This window comes from Salmo salar, chromosome 19, assembly GCF_965601325.2.
Source record: "Salmo salar chromosome 19, fSalSal1, whole genome shotgun sequence".
NCBI lineage: Eukaryota > Metazoa > Chordata > Actinopteri > Salmoniformes > Salmonidae > Salmo > Salmo salar.
In genome coordinates, this window is record NC_138309.1 from 11,062,477 (window position 1) to 11,083,099 (window position 20,623).

At 44.7% G+C, this 20,623-nt stretch overlaps 1 protein-coding gene across 3 annotated transcripts; it reads left to right on the plus strand.

The window, feature by feature from the left end:
• The first annotated feature begins 11,027 nt into the window (after positions 1-11,027).
• On the plus strand, positions 11,028-19,503 carry LOC106578454 (palmitoyltransferase ZDHHC20-B). Of its 3 annotated transcripts, none has more exons than XR_001322458.3 (14): positions 11,028-11,183; positions 11,811-11,837; positions 11,963-12,057; positions 12,286-12,406; positions 12,541-12,610; positions 12,734-12,766; positions 12,878-12,998; positions 13,717-13,752; positions 13,977-14,109; positions 14,583-14,709; positions 15,646-15,735; positions 15,852-15,952; positions 16,035-16,104; positions 16,199-19,503. XR_001322458.3 is itself a non-coding variant. In XM_014157262.3 (14 exons), exons 1-13 carry the CDS (start codon positions 11,066-11,068, stop codon positions 16,098-16,100), a joined length of 1,116 nt encoding a protein of 371 aa, XP_014012737.1. In that variant the 5' UTR covers positions 11,028-11,065; the 3' UTR covers positions 16,101-16,104; positions 16,199-19,503. The 3 variants fall into 3 exon arrangements, 2 of the variants coding, with proteins under 2 accessions (XP_014012737.1, XP_014012738.1); XM_014157262.3 differs by having other exon boundaries at positions 16,057-16,104; XM_014157263.3 differs by lacking the exon at positions 13,717-13,752 and having other exon boundaries at positions 16,057-16,104.
• Positions 19,504-20,623: the final 1,120 nt, after the last annotated feature.

Consider the following 20,623-nt stretch of genomic DNA (forward strand, 5'->3'; position numbering starts at 1 on the left):
TAAATTTCACATGCTGTTGTGCAAATGGAATAGACAACAGGTGGAAATTATAGGCAATTAGCAAGACACCCCCAATAAAGGAGTGGTTCGGCAGGTGGTGACCACAGACCACTTCTCAGTTCTTATGCTTCCTGGCTGATGTTTTGGTCACTTTTGAATGCTAGCGGTGCTTTCACTCTAGTGGTAGCATGAGACAGAGTCTACAACCCACACAAGTGGCTCAGGTAGTGCAGCTCATCCAGGATGGCACATCAATGCGAGCTGTGGCAAGAAGGTTTGCTGTGTCTGTCAGCGTAGTGTCCAGAGCATGGAGGCGCTACCAGGAGACAGGCCAGTACATCAGGAGACGTGGAGGAGGCCGTAGGAGGGCAACAACCCAGCAGCAGGACCGCTACCTCCGCCTTTGTGCAAGGAGGAGCAGGAGGAGCACTGCCAGAGCCCTGCAAAATTACCTCCAGCAGGCCACAAATGTGCATGTGTCTGCTCAAACGGTCAGAAACAAACTCCATGAGGGTGGTATGAGGGCCCGACGTCCACAGGTGGGGGTTGTGCTTACAGCCCAACACCGTGCAGGACGTTTGGCATTTGCCAGAGAACACTAAGATTGGCAAATTCGCCACTGGCGCCCTGTGCTCTTCACAGATGAAAGCAGGTTCACACTGAGCACATGTGACAGACGTGACAGAGTCTGGAGACGCCGTGGAGAACGTTCTGCTGCCTGCAACATCCTCCAGCATGACCGGTTTGGCGGTGGGTCAGTCATGGTGTGGGGTGGCATTTCTTTGGGGGGCCGCACAGCCCTCCATGTGCTCGCCAGAGGTAGCATGACTGCCATTAGGTACCGAGATGAGATCCTCAGACCCTTTGTGAGACCATATGCTGGTGCGGTTGGCCCTGGGTTCCTCCTAATGCAAGACAATGCTAGACCTCATGTGGCTTCAGTGTGTCAGCAGTTCCTGCAAGAGGAAGGCATTGATGCTATGGAATGGCCCGCCTGGACTGGCCCGTTCCCCAGACCTGAATCCAATTGAGCACATCTAGGACATCATGTCTCGCTCCATCCACCAACGTCCCGTTGCACCACAGACTGTCCAGGAGTTGGCAGATGCTTTAGTCCAGGTCTGGGAGGAGATCCCTCAGGAGACCATCCGCCACCTCATCAGGAGCATGCCCAGGCATTGTAGGGAGCTCCCCATGATTCCAGTGTGGAGGCCACACACACTACTGAGCCTCATTTTGACTTGTTTTAAGGACATTAAATTAATCACGTAACAATTAACTCATTAGTAACTTCGGGCACCATGGGAAACGTTTGTTTAATGAGTTACCGTTTCCCAAATTAACTCAAAAATATATCATAATCTCGATATCATAGCAGTCAATCATTTCCTCATATCAGCGTTATTCTGAACGTCACATATTCCTTTAAATCTGCACAAACCCGGGTCTCACTAATCATTCCGTACCACACAAATTGAGTTGATTTTTTATTTACTTACAAGCTAAATGATAACATAAGATACACATACACACACAGTCTAGGTTATTGATTAGAACTTAATACAATGACAACAGGTCCCTAGCGGACCAACACAATATGACACATGTTACACAAGATGGAGATTTAAATAAAGAGAGAGAGAGAGAGCAAGAGAGAAAAGCTACACTTGGATACATTTGTAAACCATGCTTTGTTTAGCCCTAGTACCTTCCCCCGAACTGCCGCTTTTATGGGTAAGAAGTGTAATGCATGTATTTACGTGTAGAAGGTCTCTGTTGGATATCTTCGGATGGCCTGGTCTTTCGTCCTCGGGTGTAAGTCTCTGATTGTCCACAAGATGTCACAATGTCCTTTCTCTTAGGTGTCTGTTTCCTTGCACTCGTTCTGTAAGAGTGGTCTTCTCAGGACTGCTAATCAGCTGTGTAGATGATTCCAGCATGGAAATGAGAGCAGTGTAGACAAACGATGACTTGAAGAGAATAACTGCTTGCTTGAATTCACCTTCTTAGATACAGTACTTAAGACAGCTACTCAACCGTAGCATTGATTGTTAAGAGGTTCCTTTGTCTTCTTCAACCTCGTGTTGCGTTTCGGGGTCGTGACTAATCGTAAACCTTGGCTGCAGCGCCTGGTCTTCTAGTCTAGTATGTTAATTCTGAACTCACATGCTTTATACCCTCAGGTAAAAAGGGGCATTTCCATCTTTATGACATGCTCTCTGGGTTCCCTAGGGTGTCTTATCGTCACAAAAACATTCTCTTTAATCTGTATATTTTCTACACAACGTAAAGTATGTAAACATCATATACACATTATGAAAACTCTTCAAGTTACAATGTTTTCGTTATAAAGTCTTCATTTAACTTTTAATAACATCGTAAAATAAACATTAATTTTCATATTCCATCCATCATTATTCCCACCCATTCAGATGATGAAATATAATGTCCCAGAGTCCATTTATTTGATGTTCTAGTTCAGGGTTGTAAACTCTTCATAAGGCACAAAGACATTCCAGACACCCAAACTAGGCGTCATAAAACCCCCACCTTCAACCCTCTCCCCCTCTGCGGGAGAGATATCTCTGCAGACCGGATCCACTGTAACCTGGTCCTCATAGGCCAGTCATGACACCTTAGTGATGTGGATTCTAAGGAACTTGAAGCTCTCGACCCGCTCCACTACAGCCCTGTTGATGTGGATGGGGGCGTGCTCACCCCTCTTTCTCCGATAGCTCACAATCAGCTCTTGGTCTTACTGATGTTTATGGAGAGGTTGTTGTACTGGCACCCCACTGCTAAGTCTCTGAACACCTCCATATAGGCTGTCTCATCGCCGTCTGTAATCAGGCCTACCACCATCGTGCCGTCAGCAAACTTGATGATGGTGTTGGAGTTGTGCATGGCCATGCAGTTGTGGGTGAACAGGGGGTACAGGAGGGGACGAAGCACACACCCCTGAGGGGCCCCTGTGTTGAGGTTCAACGAGCCAGGGGTGTTGTTGCCTACCCTTACCACCTGGGGCCGGCCCATCAGGAAGTCCAGGATCCAGTTGTAGAGGTTCAGTCTCATGGTGCCATCCTGGAGCATCAGCAGGCGTGGAGTGGGTTGAAGCCCAGTTTGAGACAAAGTTGAAAGTAGCTTGGGCTTTGCTTGTAATCCCGTAGATCTGCTCAGTTCGGCCTTCAATGAGTAGACAACCTCCCCATGAAGGCCTTTATAGGATGATGGCATGTCTCTGACGACGAATGTGAAAAGTGCATTTCAGGACATTATGTACAGTTGAAGTCGGAGGTTTACATACACTTATGTTGGAGTCATTAAAACTCATTTTTCAACCACTCCACAAATTTCTTGTTAACAAATCAAATCAAATTTTCAAATCAAATTTATTTTTATATAGCCCTTCGTACATCAGCTGATATTCTCAAAGTGCTGTACAGAAACCCAGCCTAAAACCCCAAACAGCAAGCAAAGCATGTGAAAGAAGCACGGTGGCTAGGAAAAACTCCCTAGGAAAAACTCCCTAGAAAGGCCAAAAACCTAGGAAGAAACCTAGAGAGGAACCAGGCTATGAGGGGTGGCCAGTCCTCTTCTGGCTGTGCAGGGTGGATATTATAACAGAACATGGTCAAAATGTTAAAATGTTAAAATGTTCATAAATGACCAGCATGGTCAAATAATAATAATCATAGTAGTTGTCGAGGGTGCAACAAGCACGTCCGGTGAACAGGTCAGGGTTCCATAGCCGCAGGCAGAACAGTTGAAACTGGAGCAGCAGCACGGCCAGGTGGACTGGGGACAGCAAGGAGTCATCATACCAGGTAGTCCTGAGGCATGGTCCTAGGGCTCAGGTCCTCCGAGAGAAAGACAGAAAGAGAGAAAGAGAGAATTAGAGAGAGCATATTTAAATACACACAGGACACCGGATAAGACAAGAGAAATACTCCAGATGTAACAGACTGACCCTAGCCCCCCGACACATAAACTACTGCAGCATAAATACTGGAGGCTGAGACAGGAGGGATCAGAAGACACTGTGGCCCCATCCGATGATACCCCCGGACAGGGCCAAACAGGCAGGATATAACCCCACCCACTTTGCCAAAGCACAGCCCCCACACCACTAGAGGGATGTCTCCAACCACCAACTTACCGTCCTAAGACAAGGCCGAGTATAGCCCACAACGATCTCCGCCATGGCACAACCCAAGGGGGGGGGGGGGGCGCCAACCCAGACAGGAAGACCACGTCAGTGACTCAACCCACTCAAGTGACGCACCCCTCCCATGGACGGCATGGAAGAACACCAGTAGGCCAGTGACTCAGCCTCTGTAAAAGGGTTAGAGGCAGAGAATCCCAGTGGAAAGAGGGGAACCGGCAAGGCAGCGACAGCAAGGGCGGTTCGTTGCTCCAGCCTTTCCGTTCACCTTCACACTCCTGGGCCAGACTATACTTAATCATAGGACCTACTGAAGAGATAAGTCTTCAGTAAAGACTTAAAGGTTGAGACTGAGTCTGCGTCTCTCACATTGGTAGGCAGACCATTCCATAAAAATGGAGCTCTATAGGAGAAAGCCCTACCTCCAGCCGTTTGCTTAGAAATTCTAGGGACAATTAGGAGGCCTGCGTCTTGTGACCGTAGCGTACGTGTAGGTATGTACGGCAGGACCAAATCGGAAAGATAGGTAGGAGCAAGCCCATGTAATGCTTTGTAGGTTAGCAGTAAAACCTTGAAATCAGCCCTTGCCTTAACAGGAAGCCAGTGTAGGGAGGCTAACACTGGAGTAATATGATCAAATTTTTTGGTTCTAGTCAGGATTCTAGCAGCCGTATTTAGCACTAACTGAAGTTTATTTAGTGCTTTATCCGGGTAGCCGGAAAGTAGAGCATTGCAGTAGTCCAGCCTAGAAGTAACAAAAGCATGGATTAATTTTTCTGCGTCATTTTTGGACAGAAAATTTCTGATTTTTGCAATGTTACGTAGATGGAAAAAAGCTGTCCTTGAAACAGTCTTGATATGTTCTTCAAAAGAGAGATCAGGGTCCAGAGTAACGCCGAGGTCCTTCACAGTTTTATTTGAGACGACTGTACAACCATCCAGATTAATTGTCAGATTCAACAGAAGATCTCTTTGTTTCTTGGGACCTAGAACAAGCATCTCTGTTTTGTCCGAGTTTAAAAGTAGAAAGTTTGCAGCCATCCACTTCTTTATGTCTGAAACACAGGCTTCTAGCGAGGGCAATTTTGGGGCTTCACCATGTTTCATTGAAATGTACAGCTGTGTGTCGTCTGCATAGCAGTGAAATTTAACATTATGTTTTCGAATGACATCCCCAAGAGGTAAAATATATAGTGAAAACAATAGTGGTCCTAAAACGGAACCTTGAGGAACACCGAAATTTACAATTGATTTGTCAGAGGACAAACCATTCACAGAGACAAACTGATATCTTTCCGACAGATAAGATCTAAACCAGGCCAGAACTTGTCCATGTAGACCAATTTGGGTTTCCAATCTCTCCAAAAGAATGTGGTGATCGATGGTATCAAAAGCGGCACTAAGATCTAGGAGCACGAGGACAGATGCAGAGCCTCGGTCTGACGTCATTAAAAGGTCATTTACCACCTTCACAAGTGCAGTCTCAGTGCTATGATGGGGTCTAAAGCCAGACTGAAGCGTTTCGTATACATTGTTTGTCTTCAGGAAGGCAGTCAGTTGCTGTGCAACAGCTTTTTCTAAAATTTTGGAGAGGAATGGAAGATTCGATATAGGCCGATAGTTTTTTATAATTTCTGGATCAAGATTCGGCTTTTTCAAGAGAGGCTTTATTACTGCCACTTTTAGTGAGCTTGGTACACATCCGGTGGATAGAGAGCCGTTTATTATGTTCAACATAGGAGGGCCAAGCACAGGAAGCAGCTCTTTCAGTAGTTTAGTTGGAATAGGGTCCAGTATGCAGCTTCATGGTTTGGAGGCCATGATTATTTTCATCATTGCGTCAAGAGATATAGTACTAAAACACTTTAGTATCTCCCTTGATCCTAGGTCCTGGCAGAGTTGTGCAGACTCAGGACAATGGAGCTTTGGAGGAATACCCAGATTTAAAGAGGAGTCTGTAATTTGCTTTCTAATGATCATGATCTTTTCCTCAAAGAAGTTCATAAATTTATTACTGCTGAAGTGAAAGCCATCCTCCATTTGCGAAGGCTGCTTTTTAGTTAGCTTTGCGACAGTATCAAAAAGAAATTTCGGATTGTTCTTATTTTCCTCAATTAAGTTGGAAAAATAGGATGATCGAGCAGCAGTAAGGGCTCTTCGATACTGCACGGTACTGTCTTTCCAAGCTAGTCGGAAGACTTCCAGTTTGGTGTGGCGCCATTTCCGTTCCAATTTTCTGGAAGCTTGCTTCAGAGCTCGTGTATTTTTGTATATCACGGAGCTAGTTTCTTATGACAGATGTTTTTAGTTTTTAGGGGTGCAACTGCATCTAGGGTATTGCGCAAGGTTAAATTGAGTTCCTCGGTTAGGTGGTTAACTGATTTTTGTCCTCTGACGTCCTTGGGTAGGCAGAGGCAGTCTGGAAGGGCATCAAGGAATCTTTGGGTTGTCTGAGAATTTATAGCACGACTTTTAATGCTCCTTGGTTGGGGTCTGAGCAGATTATTTGTTGCAATTGCAAACGTAATAAAATGGTGGTCCGATAGTCCAGGATTATGAGGAAAAACATTTAGATCCACAACATTTATTCCATGGGACAAAACTAGGTCCAGAGTATGACTGTGGCAGTGAGTAGGTCCAGAGACATGTTGGACAAAACCCACTGAGTCGATGATGGCTCCGAAAGCCTTTTGGAGTGGGTCTGTGGACTTTTCCATGTGAATGTTAAAGTCACCAAAAATTAGAATATTATCTGCTATGACTACAAGATCCGATAGGAATTCAGGGAACTCAGTGAGGAACACTGCATATGGCCCAGGAGGCCTATAAACAGTAGCTATAAAAAGTGAGTGAGTAGGCTGCATAGATTTCATGACTAGAAGCTCAAAAGACGAAAACGTCATTGTTGGTTTTTTTTTTGTAAATTGAAATTTGCTATCGTAAATGTTAGCAACACCTCCGCCTTTGCCGGATGCACGGGGGGTATGGTCACTAATGTAACCTGGGGGTGAGGCCTCATTTAACACAGTAAATTCATCAGGCTTAAGCCATGTTTCAGTCAGGCCAATCACATCAAGATTATTATCAGTGATTAGTTCATTGACTATAACTGCCTTGGAAGTGAGGGATCTAACATTAAGTAACCCAATTTTGAGATGTGAGGTATCACAATCTCTTTCAATAATGGCAGGAATGGAGGAGGTCTTTATACTAGTGAGATTGCTAAAGCGAACACCGCCATTTTTAATTTTGCCCAACCTAGATCGAGGCACAGACACGGTCTCAATGGGGAAAGCTGAGCTGACTACACTGACTGTGCTAGTGGCAGACTCCACTAAGCTGGCAGGCTGGCTAACAGCCTGCTGCCTGGCCTGCACCCTATTTCATTGTGGAGCTAGAGGAGTTAGAGCCCTGTCTATGTTCGTAGATAAGATGAGAGCACCCCTCCAGCTAGGATGGAGTCCGTCACTCCTCAACAGGCCAGGCTTGGTCCTGTTTGTGGGTGAGTCCCAGAAAGAGGGCCAATTATCTACAAATTCTATCTTTTGGGAGGGGCAGAAAACAGTTTTCAACCAGCGATTGAGTTGTGAGACTCTGCTGTAGAGCTCATCACTCCCCCTAACTGGGAGGGGGCCAGAGACAATTAATCGATGCCGACACATCTTTCTAGCTGATTTACACGCTGAAGCTATGTTGCGCTTGGTGACCTCTGACTGTTTCATCCTAACATCGTTGGTGCCGACGTGGATAACAATATCTCTATACTCTCTACACTCGCCAGTTTTAGCTTTAGCCAGCACCGTCTTTAGATTAGCCTTAACGTCGGTAGCCCTGCCCCCTGGTAAACAGTGTATGATCGCTGGATGATTAGTTTTAAGTCTAATACTGCGGGTAATGGAGTCGCCAATGACTAGGGTTTTCAATTTGTCAGAGCTAATGGTGGGAGCCGTCGGCGTCTCAGACCCCACAACGGGAGGAGTAGAGACCAGAGAAGTCTCGGCCTCCGACTCCGACTCGCTTAATGGGGAGAACCGGTTGAAAGTTTCTGTCGGCTGAATAAGCGACACCGGTTGAGCATTCCTACAGCGTTTCCCTCCAGAAGCCATGAGAAAGATGTCCGGCTGCGGGGACCGTGCGAGGGGGTTTATACTAACGTTACTATCTGTACTTACTGGTGGCACAGACGCTGTTTCATCCTTTCCTACACTGAAATTACCCTTGCCTAACGATCGCGTCTGAAGCTGGGCTTGCAGCACAGCTATCCTTGCCGTAAGGCGATCGTTCTCCTGTATATTATAAGTACAACGACTGCAATTAGAAGGCATCATGTTAATGTTACTTAGCTTCGGCTGTTTGAAGTCCTGACGAACCATGTCCAGATAAAACCTCCGGGGTGAAAAAGTTGAATGAAAAAAGTTGAGTGAGGGAAAAAGTAAAAATATACGGTAATGAAAAAGTAAAAAACCGTCAGGTATCAAAGTAAGATCGGCAACAAAAACGCACAGCAGCGTAAACAAGTCTGCAAGTTGTGACCGGAAACAAACTATAGTTTTGGCAAGTCGGGTAGGACATCTACATTGTGCATGACACAAGTCATTTTTCCAACAATTGTTTACGGACAGATTATTTCACTGTATCACAATTCCAGTTGGTCAGAAGTTTACATACACTAAGTTGACTGTGCCTTTAAACAGCTTGGAAAATTCCAGAAAATTATGTCATGGCGTTAGAAGCTTCTGATAGTCTAATTGACATAATTTGAGTCAATTGGAGGTGTACCTGTGGATGTATTTCAAGGCCTACCTTAAAACTCAGTGCCTCTTTGCTTGACATCATGGGAAAATCAAAAGAAATCAGCCAAGACCTTAGAAAAAAAAAGGGGGAGGCTTGCAAGCCGAAGAACACCATCCCAACCGTGAAGCACGGGGGTGGCAGCATCATGTTGTGGGGGTGCTTTGCTGCAGGAGGGACTAGTGCACTTCATAAAATTGATGGCATCATGAGGATGGAAAATTATGTGGCTATATTGAAGCAACATCCCAAGACATCAGTCAGGAAGTTAAAGCTTGGTCGCAAATGGGTCTTCCAAATGGACAATGACCTCAAGCATACTTCCAAAGTTGTGGCAAAATGGCTTAAGGACAACAAAGTCAAGGTATTGGAGTGGCCATCACAAAGCCCTGACCTCAATCCTATAGAAAATTTGTGGGCAGAACTGAAAAAGCGTGTGCGAGCAAGGAGACCTACAAACCTGACTAAGTTACTCTGTCAGGAGGAATGGGCCAAAATTCACCCAACTTGTTGTGGGAAGCTTGTAGAAGGCTACCCGAAACATTTGACCCAAGTTAAACAATTTAAAGGCAATGCTACAAAATACTAATTGAGTGTATGTAAACTTCTGACCCACTGGGAATGTGATGAAAGAAATAAAAGCTGAAATAAATCATTCTCTCTACTATTATTCTGACATTTCACATTCTTAAAATAAAGTGGTGATCCTAACTGACCTAAAATAGGGAATTTTTACTAGGATTAAATGTCAGGAATTGTGAAAAACTGAGTTTAAATGTATTTGGCTATGGTGTATGTAAACTTCCAACTTCAACTGTAGGTAGGCTACATGGAGAAAGTTATTACTTTTTGCAATAAAAGGGATATTGTCATATAATTTAACTGTAATCCAAAGCGTATTACAGTGAGTGAATAGAACTTACTTTTTAGGAATCAGAAAATAATAGGGGTACTCATGGCAGGTTCAGTAATGTTCCTGCTTGTAAAACACACATACAGGCACACACACTTCTGCAGTCACTTAAATATAGATACAACTACCATAAGAAGCCATTTAATCGAATGATATAGCCTACAATAAAATAAACATTTGTCGCTCTGTTGAAATCAAATCAAATGTATTTGTCACATGCTCCGTATACAACAGGTGTAGACCTTACCGTGAAATGCTTACTTACAAGCCCTTAACCAACAATGAAGTTTTAAGAAAAATTAGTGTTAAGTAAAAAAATAAAAGTAACAAATAATTAGAGCAGCAGTAAAATAACAATAGCGAGGCTATATACAGGGGGTACCGGTACAGAGTAAATGTGCGGGGGCACCGGTTAGTCAAGGTAATTGAGGTAATATGTACATGTAGGTAGAGTTAAAGTGACTATGCATAGATAGTAAACAAAGAGTAGCAGCATCGTAAAAGAGTGGGAGGGGGAGGGTGGACAATACAAATAGTCTGGGTAGCATTTTGATTAGCTGTTCAGGATTCTTATCGCTTGGGGTAGGATCTGTTAAGAAGCCTTTTGGACCTTGACTTGGCGCTCCGGTATCGCTTGCCGTGCGGTAGCAGAGAGAACAGTCTATGGCTGGAGTCTTTGACAATTTTTAGGGCCTTCCTCTGACACCGCCTGGTATAGAGGTCCTGGATGGCAGGAAACTTGGCCCCAGTGAGGTACTGGGCCGTACGCACTACCCTCCGCAGTGCCTTGAAGTCGGAGACCGAGCAGTTGCCATACCAGGCAGTGATGCAATCAGTCAGGATGCTCTCGATGGTGCAGCTGTAGAACTTTTTGAGGGTCTGAGGACCCATGCCAAGTCTCCTGAGGGGAATAGGCTTTGACGTGCCCTCTTCATGACTGTCTTGTTGTGTTTGGGCCACGATAGTTTATTGTTGATGTGGACACCAAGGAACTTGAAGCTCTCAACCTGCTCCACTACAGCCCCACTTTAGGGGCGGGAAAACAACTAGTTGGCTGTACAGGCCAGCTTTGCTAATAGGACTACACTTGCAAGTGTGGGACACTTGCGCACTCTACCGGGAGACGAAGGGAATTGCACATGGGAGTTTGGTACGTGACGTCACGCAAACACTCCCTTCGGTTTGGTGGAAGAGTAAAGATGGCGCCCACCCACGTATTGAGATGCTGTCAACGGGGCTTAGCTTGGATACCTGTGATTTTTATCGCCCTAGTCGTATGTTGGTCTTACTATGCGTACGTCGTAGAGCTCTGCATTTGTAAGTATCACAAAAAAATGCTTTTCACTGCGAGTGTCGTTGTCTTATGGTTGATATTTGTGCTAGCTAGCTAACGTTAGCTGGTCACAGGAAGTGAATGGAGCGACTGCTGCTAGATAACAAAGGCTTGGCTAGTTAGCTAGTTTGATCCTGCCAATGTAGCGCTATAGCTAGCCAAATAATCTGTCTCTGTTAGCTACCCGTTAGCGAGCTAGCGAATTAAACTGTTCAATTTTAGCACTTCATTAAAAGCTATCATACATTAGTACAACGATAGCCTACCAACCTCAGTTATCTGTTATTCTGTCGACATCTTGACAGATGTAGAGAACTGTTCACATTATTTTCTACCTGCAACAATGTACCTAAGTAAAAGACGAAGAAGCAAAGATAGAGAATGCTTATTATTCGTTTCAAGTGGGCGTGGCTGCCCTCTCCTTCCTGTGCATTGATGGCCAAGAACTGGACAGGTGAAAGCTTGCCAGGAATGCAAGAAAAATAATGAGCCATTCAACAATGTCCACAGGAATGTGTCTTGTTGTTGCTAGCTGCATACAGTATGTCTGACACCCACAACATACACCAGATGCAAACTTGACATTTATTTTATCTCCTTCCGCCCTGCAGTCACCATCCCCAGCATAGCAGAAAAGAGTAAGTAGTGGCTATTGGATGGGATTGATTTCTACTGTTTGATTGGCTTTTACTGAACACCTGCTATGTTGAAGCCAGGTGTGAATGTGTCTCTGACTCTCTGACTCTGTCTGTGTCTCTTACAGTCATCTACATGGTGTTCTTCCATCTGTCCTTCGTCATGTTTGTGTGGTCCTACTGGAAGACCATCTTCACCAGGCCAGCCAACCCCTCCAAAGAGGTACCCTGCCTTTTTAGATACCTGCCCTGAAACATCCACAATGCTGTAACTCACAGCTCCACTGGATAGATGTCTATGAGTAGATTTATTCCAATGACACAGGTGGATGGACAATGTTGCTAAGGGACTAACCATAATTGAAGTTATTTTCCTGTGTCTGTTTTGTTTATGTCTCCTCTCTCTCTCTCTCTCTCTCTCTCTCTCGCTGCCATCTTTCTCTCCTGTTAGTTCTGCTTGCCTAAGGCAGAGAAGGAGCAGTATGTGAAGGAGGAGAGACCAGAGTCGCAGCAGGAGATCCTGTGGAGGGCTGCTGCTAACCTGCCCCTCTACACACGCACCGGGGCTGGAGGTCTGTCTCTATCTGTCTTTTCTTGTGTATCTATGTTTGTGTGTGAGTCTGTCTGTGCCTCTCTCCCAGTTGATTGATCCAGCCCTGGCCGTTGAGTGTGTAGCTTATCAGTTGGATTGATGTGTTGTGTACAGCGATCCGCTACTGTGACCGGTGTCAGGTGATTAAACCAGACCGCTGCCACCACTGTTCTGCCTGCGACATGTGAGTCTGCTATTTCCTGTCTCCTCTCCTCTCTCTTCGTCTTGCTTTTCCTGTTGAATGGCCTGATTCAGAATGTTAGTTTTTTTCATTCTTCTTTCTCTTCTCTCTTCTTCCATGTATTAGGTGTGTGCTGAAGATGGACCATCATTGCCCCTGGTATGTTGTCTGTTTCCTCACATCCACAGTAGATCATAGTATTCTAATGTTCAGAGGAAGTCTGATCATAACTCAACTTACTTTCTCTCTCTCTCTCTCTCTCTCTCTCAGGGTGAACAACTGTGTGGGATTCTCCAACTACAAGTTCTTTATTCTGTTCCTGTGCTACTCTCTGGTGTACTGTTTGTTCATTGCAGCCACCGTACTGCAGTATTTCATCAAGTTCTGGACAGTGAGTAATGGTCTCACATTCACTGCAGCCTGCATCTGTTCTGGCATCCACTGCTTTGGTCTTGTTATTTCCCACCCACCCATACATTCATTCAGTGCTGCAGATGTTGGTGTGTGTGCGTGCTTTTTCCCACATGTAAGATAGTGTATGAAATGCTACAGTCTGTGTGTGGATGACAGTGGTGTGTGAGTGAGTGTGTGTGTGTTAAATGCTACTATTTGTGTTTGTTGTAACCGCTTGGATTGTCCCACATCCTGCTGCGTAACACCTCACCTCAGCCTCACAGCTGTACTGCTTCACTGTTATGCAGCTTGCTTTCTTTCTTTTGTCCTTCCTCTTCCCACCTTCTGCTCCTTGTTTTCTTAGTTGGCCTCCCTCCCAGCTTTTCACATTTTGCTCTCCCTCTGACCCCCCTCTTTCCCTCACACAGACATTATTATTGTTCTCTGTTCTGTCTACCCCACTCCTCTCCCTCTGTTCATTTCTACCATGTCCTCCTGTCCATGTCATCTCACCAGCCCTGACTCTGCCTGCTCCTCTGTCCTCTTTTAACACACCTCTCTTTCTTCCACCTCGTTTTCTTTCACCCCAGGTGACTCCTATTTGATCCCTGAACCCTTTTCCAACACTTCACCACCTCCCCCTCAATCTCTACCTTTCCCTCCCTCCGTCTGACCTCTTCTTGTGTCTAACAGTCTTGTCTCTGTTTGTACTAAAGCTTTGCCGGAGGAAATCGGCAGAGAACTGCCCCAAGGTAACCCAGCCTCCAGAGCCTTAGTGTAGCTGTTGCAGGGCATGAAGTGCACCTGTGGATGTTATGTGATGGCGTCGTGTGTGTGCTGTGTTTTGTTGTGTTGACATGGTTATCAAAGCACCCCGCCTCTCCCCCTCTCTCTCACCCCCACCCCTCCCTCCATGTGGTTTTTGACATTGACTCTCCCTCTCTCTCTTTTTCTCTTCTCCTCCTCTCCTCCCCAGAATGAGCTGCCAGACACTCACGCCAAATTCCATGTCTTGTTTCTCTTTTTTGTGGCGGCCATGTTCTGCATCAGCATTCTCTCCCTCTTCAGCTACCACCTGTGGCTCGTAGGGAAGAACAGGTCCACCATAGGTAACACACACACAGTCCCACACGCACTCCTTTTTTAAGGGCTCCCAAGTGGCGCAGCGGTCTAAGGCACTGCATCTCAATGCTAGCGACGTCACTACAGACCCTGGTTCGATTCCAGGCTATATCACAACCGGCCGGGATTGGAAGTCCCATAGGGCGGCACACAATTGGCCTAGCGTCGTCCGGGTTTGGCTGGGGTAGGCCGTCATTGTAAATAATAATTTGTTCTTAACTTTACTTGCCAAGTTAAGTAAAGGTTAAAATAGAAATAACTCACGCACAGTCCCTCAACACACACACATACACTCACTCGCTCCTCAGACGCTCACTCACTCACCCTCTCCCCCCCTCTTTCTCTCACTCACCATCTATCTACCTCTACCTCCCCTCTCTCTCCCTCTACCTCCCCTCTCTCTCCCTCTACCTCCCCTCTCTCTCCCTCTCCCTCTACCTCCCCTCTCTCCCTCCCTCAGAGGCGTTCAGGGCTCCAGTGTTCAGGACAGGTTCTGATAAGAACGGTTTCTCTCTGGGCTTTGGGAAGAACATCGCCCAGGTGTTTGGAGACGAGAAGAAGTTCTGGCTGCTACCCATCTTCACCAGGTTAGTGTGAGGGATGTCTCTAACCCAGAGTTCCAGTCTCTAACCCAGAGTTTCTCTTATCTTCTTTCTCCTCTCTCACTGTGTGATGTGATACTGTGTGTTGTGATACTGTGTGATGTGATACTGTGTGATGTGATACTGTGTGTTGTGATACTGTGTGTTGTGATACTGTGTGTTGTGATACTGTGTGTTGTGATACTGTGTGTTGTGATACTGTGTGTTGTGATACTGTGTGATGTGATACTGTGTGTTGTGATACTGTGTGTTGTGATACTGTGTGTTGTGATACTGTGTGTTGTGATACTGTGTGATGTGATACTGTGTGATGTGATACTGTGTGTTGTGATACTGTGTGATGTGATACTGTGTGTTGTGATACTGTGTGATGTGATGTGATACTGTGTGATGTGATGTGATACTGTGTGTTGTGATACTGTGTGATGTGATACTGAGTGATGTGTTGTGATACTGTGTGTTGTGATACTGTGTGTTGTGATACTGTGTGTTGTGATACTGTGTGATGTGATACTGTGTGATGTGATACTGAGTGATGTGTTGTGATACTGTGTGATGTGGTACTGTGTGATGTGGTACTGTGTGTTGTGATACTGTGTGATGTGATACTGTGTGATGTGATACTGAGTGATGTGTTGTGATACTGTGTGATGTGGTACTGTGTGATGTGATACTGTGTGATGTGGTACTGTGTGATGTGATACTGTGTGATGTGATACTGTGTGATGTGATACTGAGTGATGTGGTACTGTGTGATGTGATACTGTGTGATGTGATACTGTGTGATGTGATACTGTGTGATGTGATACTGAGTGATGTGATACTGTGTGATGTGATACTGAGTGATGTGATACTGAGTGATGTGGTACTGTGTGTTGTGATACTGTGTGATGTGATACTGAGTGATGTGTTGTGATACAGTCAGGGTGATGGACTGACGTTCCCATCACGGCTTGTCAACATTGACCCAGAACAGCCCACAGTCAGCTTGCAGCCAGAGGCCAATAAAAGGTAATAAAATATGATCAATAGGTCAATCAATGCCAACAAACATTGATATATAATCTAAACATGTTTGGTAATGCATTATCAATCGGATGTTTTTAAATGGATTATCTTCTTCCCAGTATTGAAGACGTTCCGGCCAGTCCTCTCAGCGAGTCTCAGAACCATCTCCTTGGCAACGAGCAGCATGCCAACAACGTCACAGAACACCTGGAGAATGACAGTAGGTATCCGCTCACAATTGGTCTGTAGGTTCTGCTCTGAATGGTATTGATGGTAGCTAATGGATAGTTTTGGTCATAAAGACCTCTGACCTGTGTGTTACAGCTGGGAGTGAGACCATCACAATCATCATGGAGAGGGAGTCATAACAAGGTGAGCCAACCAGAGTTCTGCCCCTGACTACATCTGTCTTCTATGAGGCTAGAATAAATCAACTAAATGTATCTCTCTGTCTCTCTCTTCTCAGGAGAAGAAACCAGCCATCTAATATGATGCCTTAAGTATACCACCGTTTTATTTTTATTTTTTGGCACCATGGAAACAGTCTCCCAACGCGTCCCTGTAGTTCCGAAAATGTCACACTCAGCATAACCATGGAAACGGACTCCTTTCACGCATCACCATAGATATAGCCTCGTCTTTTAATCATCAGAAAGTTACACACACACACAACTATTTATGCAGTTGCACAGAAGAACCACGCACAGCCTACTGTAAACATATATTTTTATTTTAGTTGACTGTGACCCGATTGTCCACCCAGGACTGTTAATGGATCTCAGCATCACTTGATGATGGCAGGAATAGTAATCAGTCTTCACACTTCAGAATGGAGAATGCCTGTGCCAAAAGCTGACAGACTGGGTGTTAAATGGACCAGGGCTGAGGAAGGACCTGGACTGGGGGAAGACTAAATCTGAGCTGGGAAGTACTGGGACATAATCATTTTGTACAGATTTTTCACCCAACGTTTATAAAACGGATGCTATGAAGCTGGAAGATATCACCAAGACTGATAAAACTACATGGAAGAAACCAAATTTTGTTTACAAATAATTTAGGGGTGTTTGGTTTGTACCATTGATGGATGTTACAAGGGGTGCCTAAAAGACAACCTGGACTATACAAAGAAGACCCATTGGAGGGGATGCTGGACTAAACCAATTTTAAAGTGAAATGGGGGGTCTCCAACTGGGTTTTGATCATGTCATCACACAACATGGCGCATTTGCACTCTCAAGATTAAGTTTTAATTTCCATCATGTGCTGCATTCTTCATGTCCAAAAACAGATTAAGAAAGCTGTGTCCTTGAGTGGGTGGGTGGGTGGGTGGGTGTGTGTGTGTGTGTGTGTGTGTAGTCAGATTTGTGAAGAGAGGGAAAGAGGGAGTGCCTGCATGGGTGTGGTATGTAGGCAGATTTGTTAGGACAGAGAGAGAGAGAGAGAGGGTGTGTGTGCGTGCGTGCAGGCAGGTGCTTGCTGTAACTAACAGCCTAGAAGGATCAGCTTCAGATGTTAGTTGATGGATGGATTGATAGTTTGGTTTACATTCATTCACAAGCTGCTGAAGGGTATGTTAAGTGAGAGTATACAGTATAGCCTCAAGCTCCTCCTCAACAAGTTCTAGCTCATGGTCAAGTTATTACACGTCGATCAATGATTATTTTAACGCATCAGAGACTACAACCTTGAACATCCCCTTTTACGAAGGCTGTGTCTGAAATTACACCCTATTTCTCCATATAGTGTACTTTTGACCAGAGCCACGTAGGGTTTGTGGTTAAACTTGTGTGTTATATGGGGAATAGGCTGTGATTTGAGATCAGCCCGAGGTCACCATTCATTGCCAAATAAAGGGCTGACCATCAGCTGCTCTGACCTCTGAACTGGGAGTGTTTACAACACCTGATGCCATAGAATTAGAATCATAGACCATTGAATGGGAATGTCCATTTTAGTATTCTAGTCATTCTAGTTCTATGCTTGATACATCTCTGCTCTCACGTCATTGGCCTGTGTCATGGAAACCAAATTAAATTGCTTATCGTTGTGACTTGATGTTTTTAAGGTTTACCCATATGTGCCCAGTGCCTACCTGTTGAGGTTTGGCCACCCTGCAGTACTCTCAGCTGTCTAGCGACCTTCTGTTGTACAGTACTTGTTGTTCCTCCAAAACGAGGTGCCTCACAGTTTAGGTCTAAAGTGGACCAGTATGTTTCATATGCAGTAAGATTCCCTGTGATGTGAAAGTGTTCGGGGCTCAGTTTGTGTGAACTGTGAGGTGGTGGTGTAGTGTGTCCATGTGTCAAAACAGCTGTGATTGGAAGGTGTCAGAGACGGGGGTGGACAGAATCTGCGGGGGGGGGGGGGGCATATTTTCCTCAACTGGTTTTAGATAAATGGAAAAGCGTTTCAAAACTTTACAGTTTTATCCTCAGTTGAAGTCAAACGTGAAGACAACCGTTATAAAGGTATTGATATAGGACATCCCCCGTAGATTCCTCCTGGCCATAGCAATGTACAAGTTTACAGACCAGAGGTGTGGGGTATGTTAGTAGTAGGCCTAGGGGTGTGTGTCATTGCGTATTGTGGTTTAAGTTCTGAATGTAATAAAGAAGCATAATGATGATATTTTATACAGTTATGGAACCCCTACCTCTAGGTTCTTGTGTAATTCTGGAACGATTGGACAGGTATAAGCAATATGGTGAAAAGCTACCACCATATTGCTTATACCTCTCCAGTCCTTTTGCATCTCGACAAGTGCTCTTGGTTGAAGGGCAAGGGATCCAATTTGGAATGAGGCCTTTGAGTGTGTGGCCTTTTGAACCTCCTCTAGTTGTTCTTTCATTCTAGTTTGAACTCCTGACCCTGGCGACGGTCATTGTTTGTTTAGCTCCTCCCTCATAAGCCAATGAACCCGAGACAGGATTATTTCACTCAGAATGGTGACCTTGGTTATACTGAGGTCAGGTTGCTACCGGCCAAGGTTTATAAATTCACTCTGCTGGATCTCTGAATAGTTATCCCTGTGTTCTACACATTGTGTTCTAGAACCCATAATTAAAATGCAGTTTCTTTTCATATGGCCACTCTTTTTTCTACCTAATAGATTTACTTACAGCTACACTCTGAACTACTTGACCCAGAGACTAAGAGCTAGTTGTTTGACTTTAATTGGAGTGCTCTGTTTTAATTCTGGGAGAATACACTTCATTAAACATACGTGGCCTTTACATTAGATTTTGATCCAAGTCTGTGTAAATAACATGTGGCTAATGCTCAGCATGGAGCTCAGCTGTAAATGTGTTTATGGGGATAGATGGGAGGTTGTGGTGTTAAAACAGCCATATTATTTATACAACTAGATCCATTTAGTTTGACCCTACAAGACTCCATCAACCGTTCCCGCCATTATACCTGAATCCACAATAGTGACTCCTGTCAAAACGGAGGAAGATTCAGATCATTCTTGTCATATTTTAGGGCGGATGATTTGACTAACCCACACCCATGTGTCTTCTGCATGTACAGTGCAGATGTATTTGTACTCTGCTTATTGCAAGCTTTGATCTATACTTTTTTTCAATGTCATGTTTTACAAAGTGTACTGTGTGTAATATATATATATATTGATAATGTAAAAAAAAAAAGGTGTCAGCCTATCTATTTTTCTTGTCTGATTTTAATTTTTCCTGTTCCTATTTTGTGAATGAAGTACATGCCTCTATTAACGTGAAAAAAATAACAATAAATGTTTTTTAAAACCTCTAGGCTGACTCCATTCTCTTCTGGAAAGTATTCAGACCCTTTTCTACATTTTACTTCACAGCCTTATTCTAAAATAAGTTAACAATTTTTCCCCCCTCATCAATTTACACTCAATACCTGGTAATGTCAATGTGAAAACAAGTTTGTATAATTTTTTGCACATAAATAAAAAAACAAATACCTTATTTACATAAGGATTCAGACCCTTTGCTATGAGACTCAATATTGAGCTCATCTGCATCCTGTTTCCAATGATCATCCTTGAGATGTTTCTACAACTAGATTGGAGTCCACCTGTGGTAAATTCAATTGCTTGGACATGATTTGGAAAGGCACACACCTGTCTATATAAGGTCCCACAGTTGACTGCATGTCAGAGCAAAAACCAAGCCATGAGGTTGAAGGAATTGGCCGTAGAGCTCTGAGACAGGATTGTCTCGAGGCACAGATCTGGGGAAGGGTACCAAAAAATATCTGCAGCAATTGAAGTCCTCAATCATTCTTAAATGGAAAATGTTTGGAACCCCCAAGACTCTTCCTAGAGTTGGCCACCCGGCCAAACTGAGCAATCGGGGGAGAAGGCCTTGGTCAAGGAGGTGACCCAATGGTCACTCTGACAAAGTTCTAGAGTTTCTCTGTGGAGATGAGAGAACCTTCCAGAAGGACAACAATCCCTGCAGCATTCCACCAATCAGGCCTTTATGGTAGAGTGGCCAGACTGAAGCCACTCCTCAGTAAAAGACACATGACAGCCTGCCTGGAGTTTGCCAAAAGGCATGTAAAGGACGCTCAGACCATGAAAAACAAGATTATCTGGTCTGATGAAACCAAGATTGAACTCTTTGGCCTGAATGCCAAGCGTCACGTCTGGAGGAAACCTGCCACCATCCCTACGGTGAAGCATGGCGTTGGCATTATCATGCTATGGGGATGTTTTTCAGTGTCAGAGACTGGGAGACTAGTCAGGATCGAGGCAAAGATGAACGGAGCCCGGACTTGAACCCGATCGAACATCTATGGCGAGACCTGAAAATAGCTGTGCAGCGAAGCTCCCTATCCAACCTGACAGAGCTTGAGAGGATCTTCAGAGAAGAATGGGAGAAACCCCCCAAATACAGGT

Bases quoted from the DNA above. Each gene is read 5' to 3' on its own strand.
- LOC106578454 (XM_014157262.3), top strand. From the start codon at position 11,066: ATGGCGCCCACCCACGTATTGAGATGCTGTCAACGGGGCTTAGCTTGG. The intron at 12,611-12,733 runs GTGAGTCTGCTA...TCCATGTATTAG, and splicing joins CACTGTTCTGCCTGCGACAT to GTGTGTGCTGAAGATGGACC. The intron at 12,999-13,716 runs GTGAGTAATGGT...TTTGTACTAAAG, and splicing joins ATTTCATCAAGTTCTGGACA to CTTTGCCGGAGGAAATCGGC.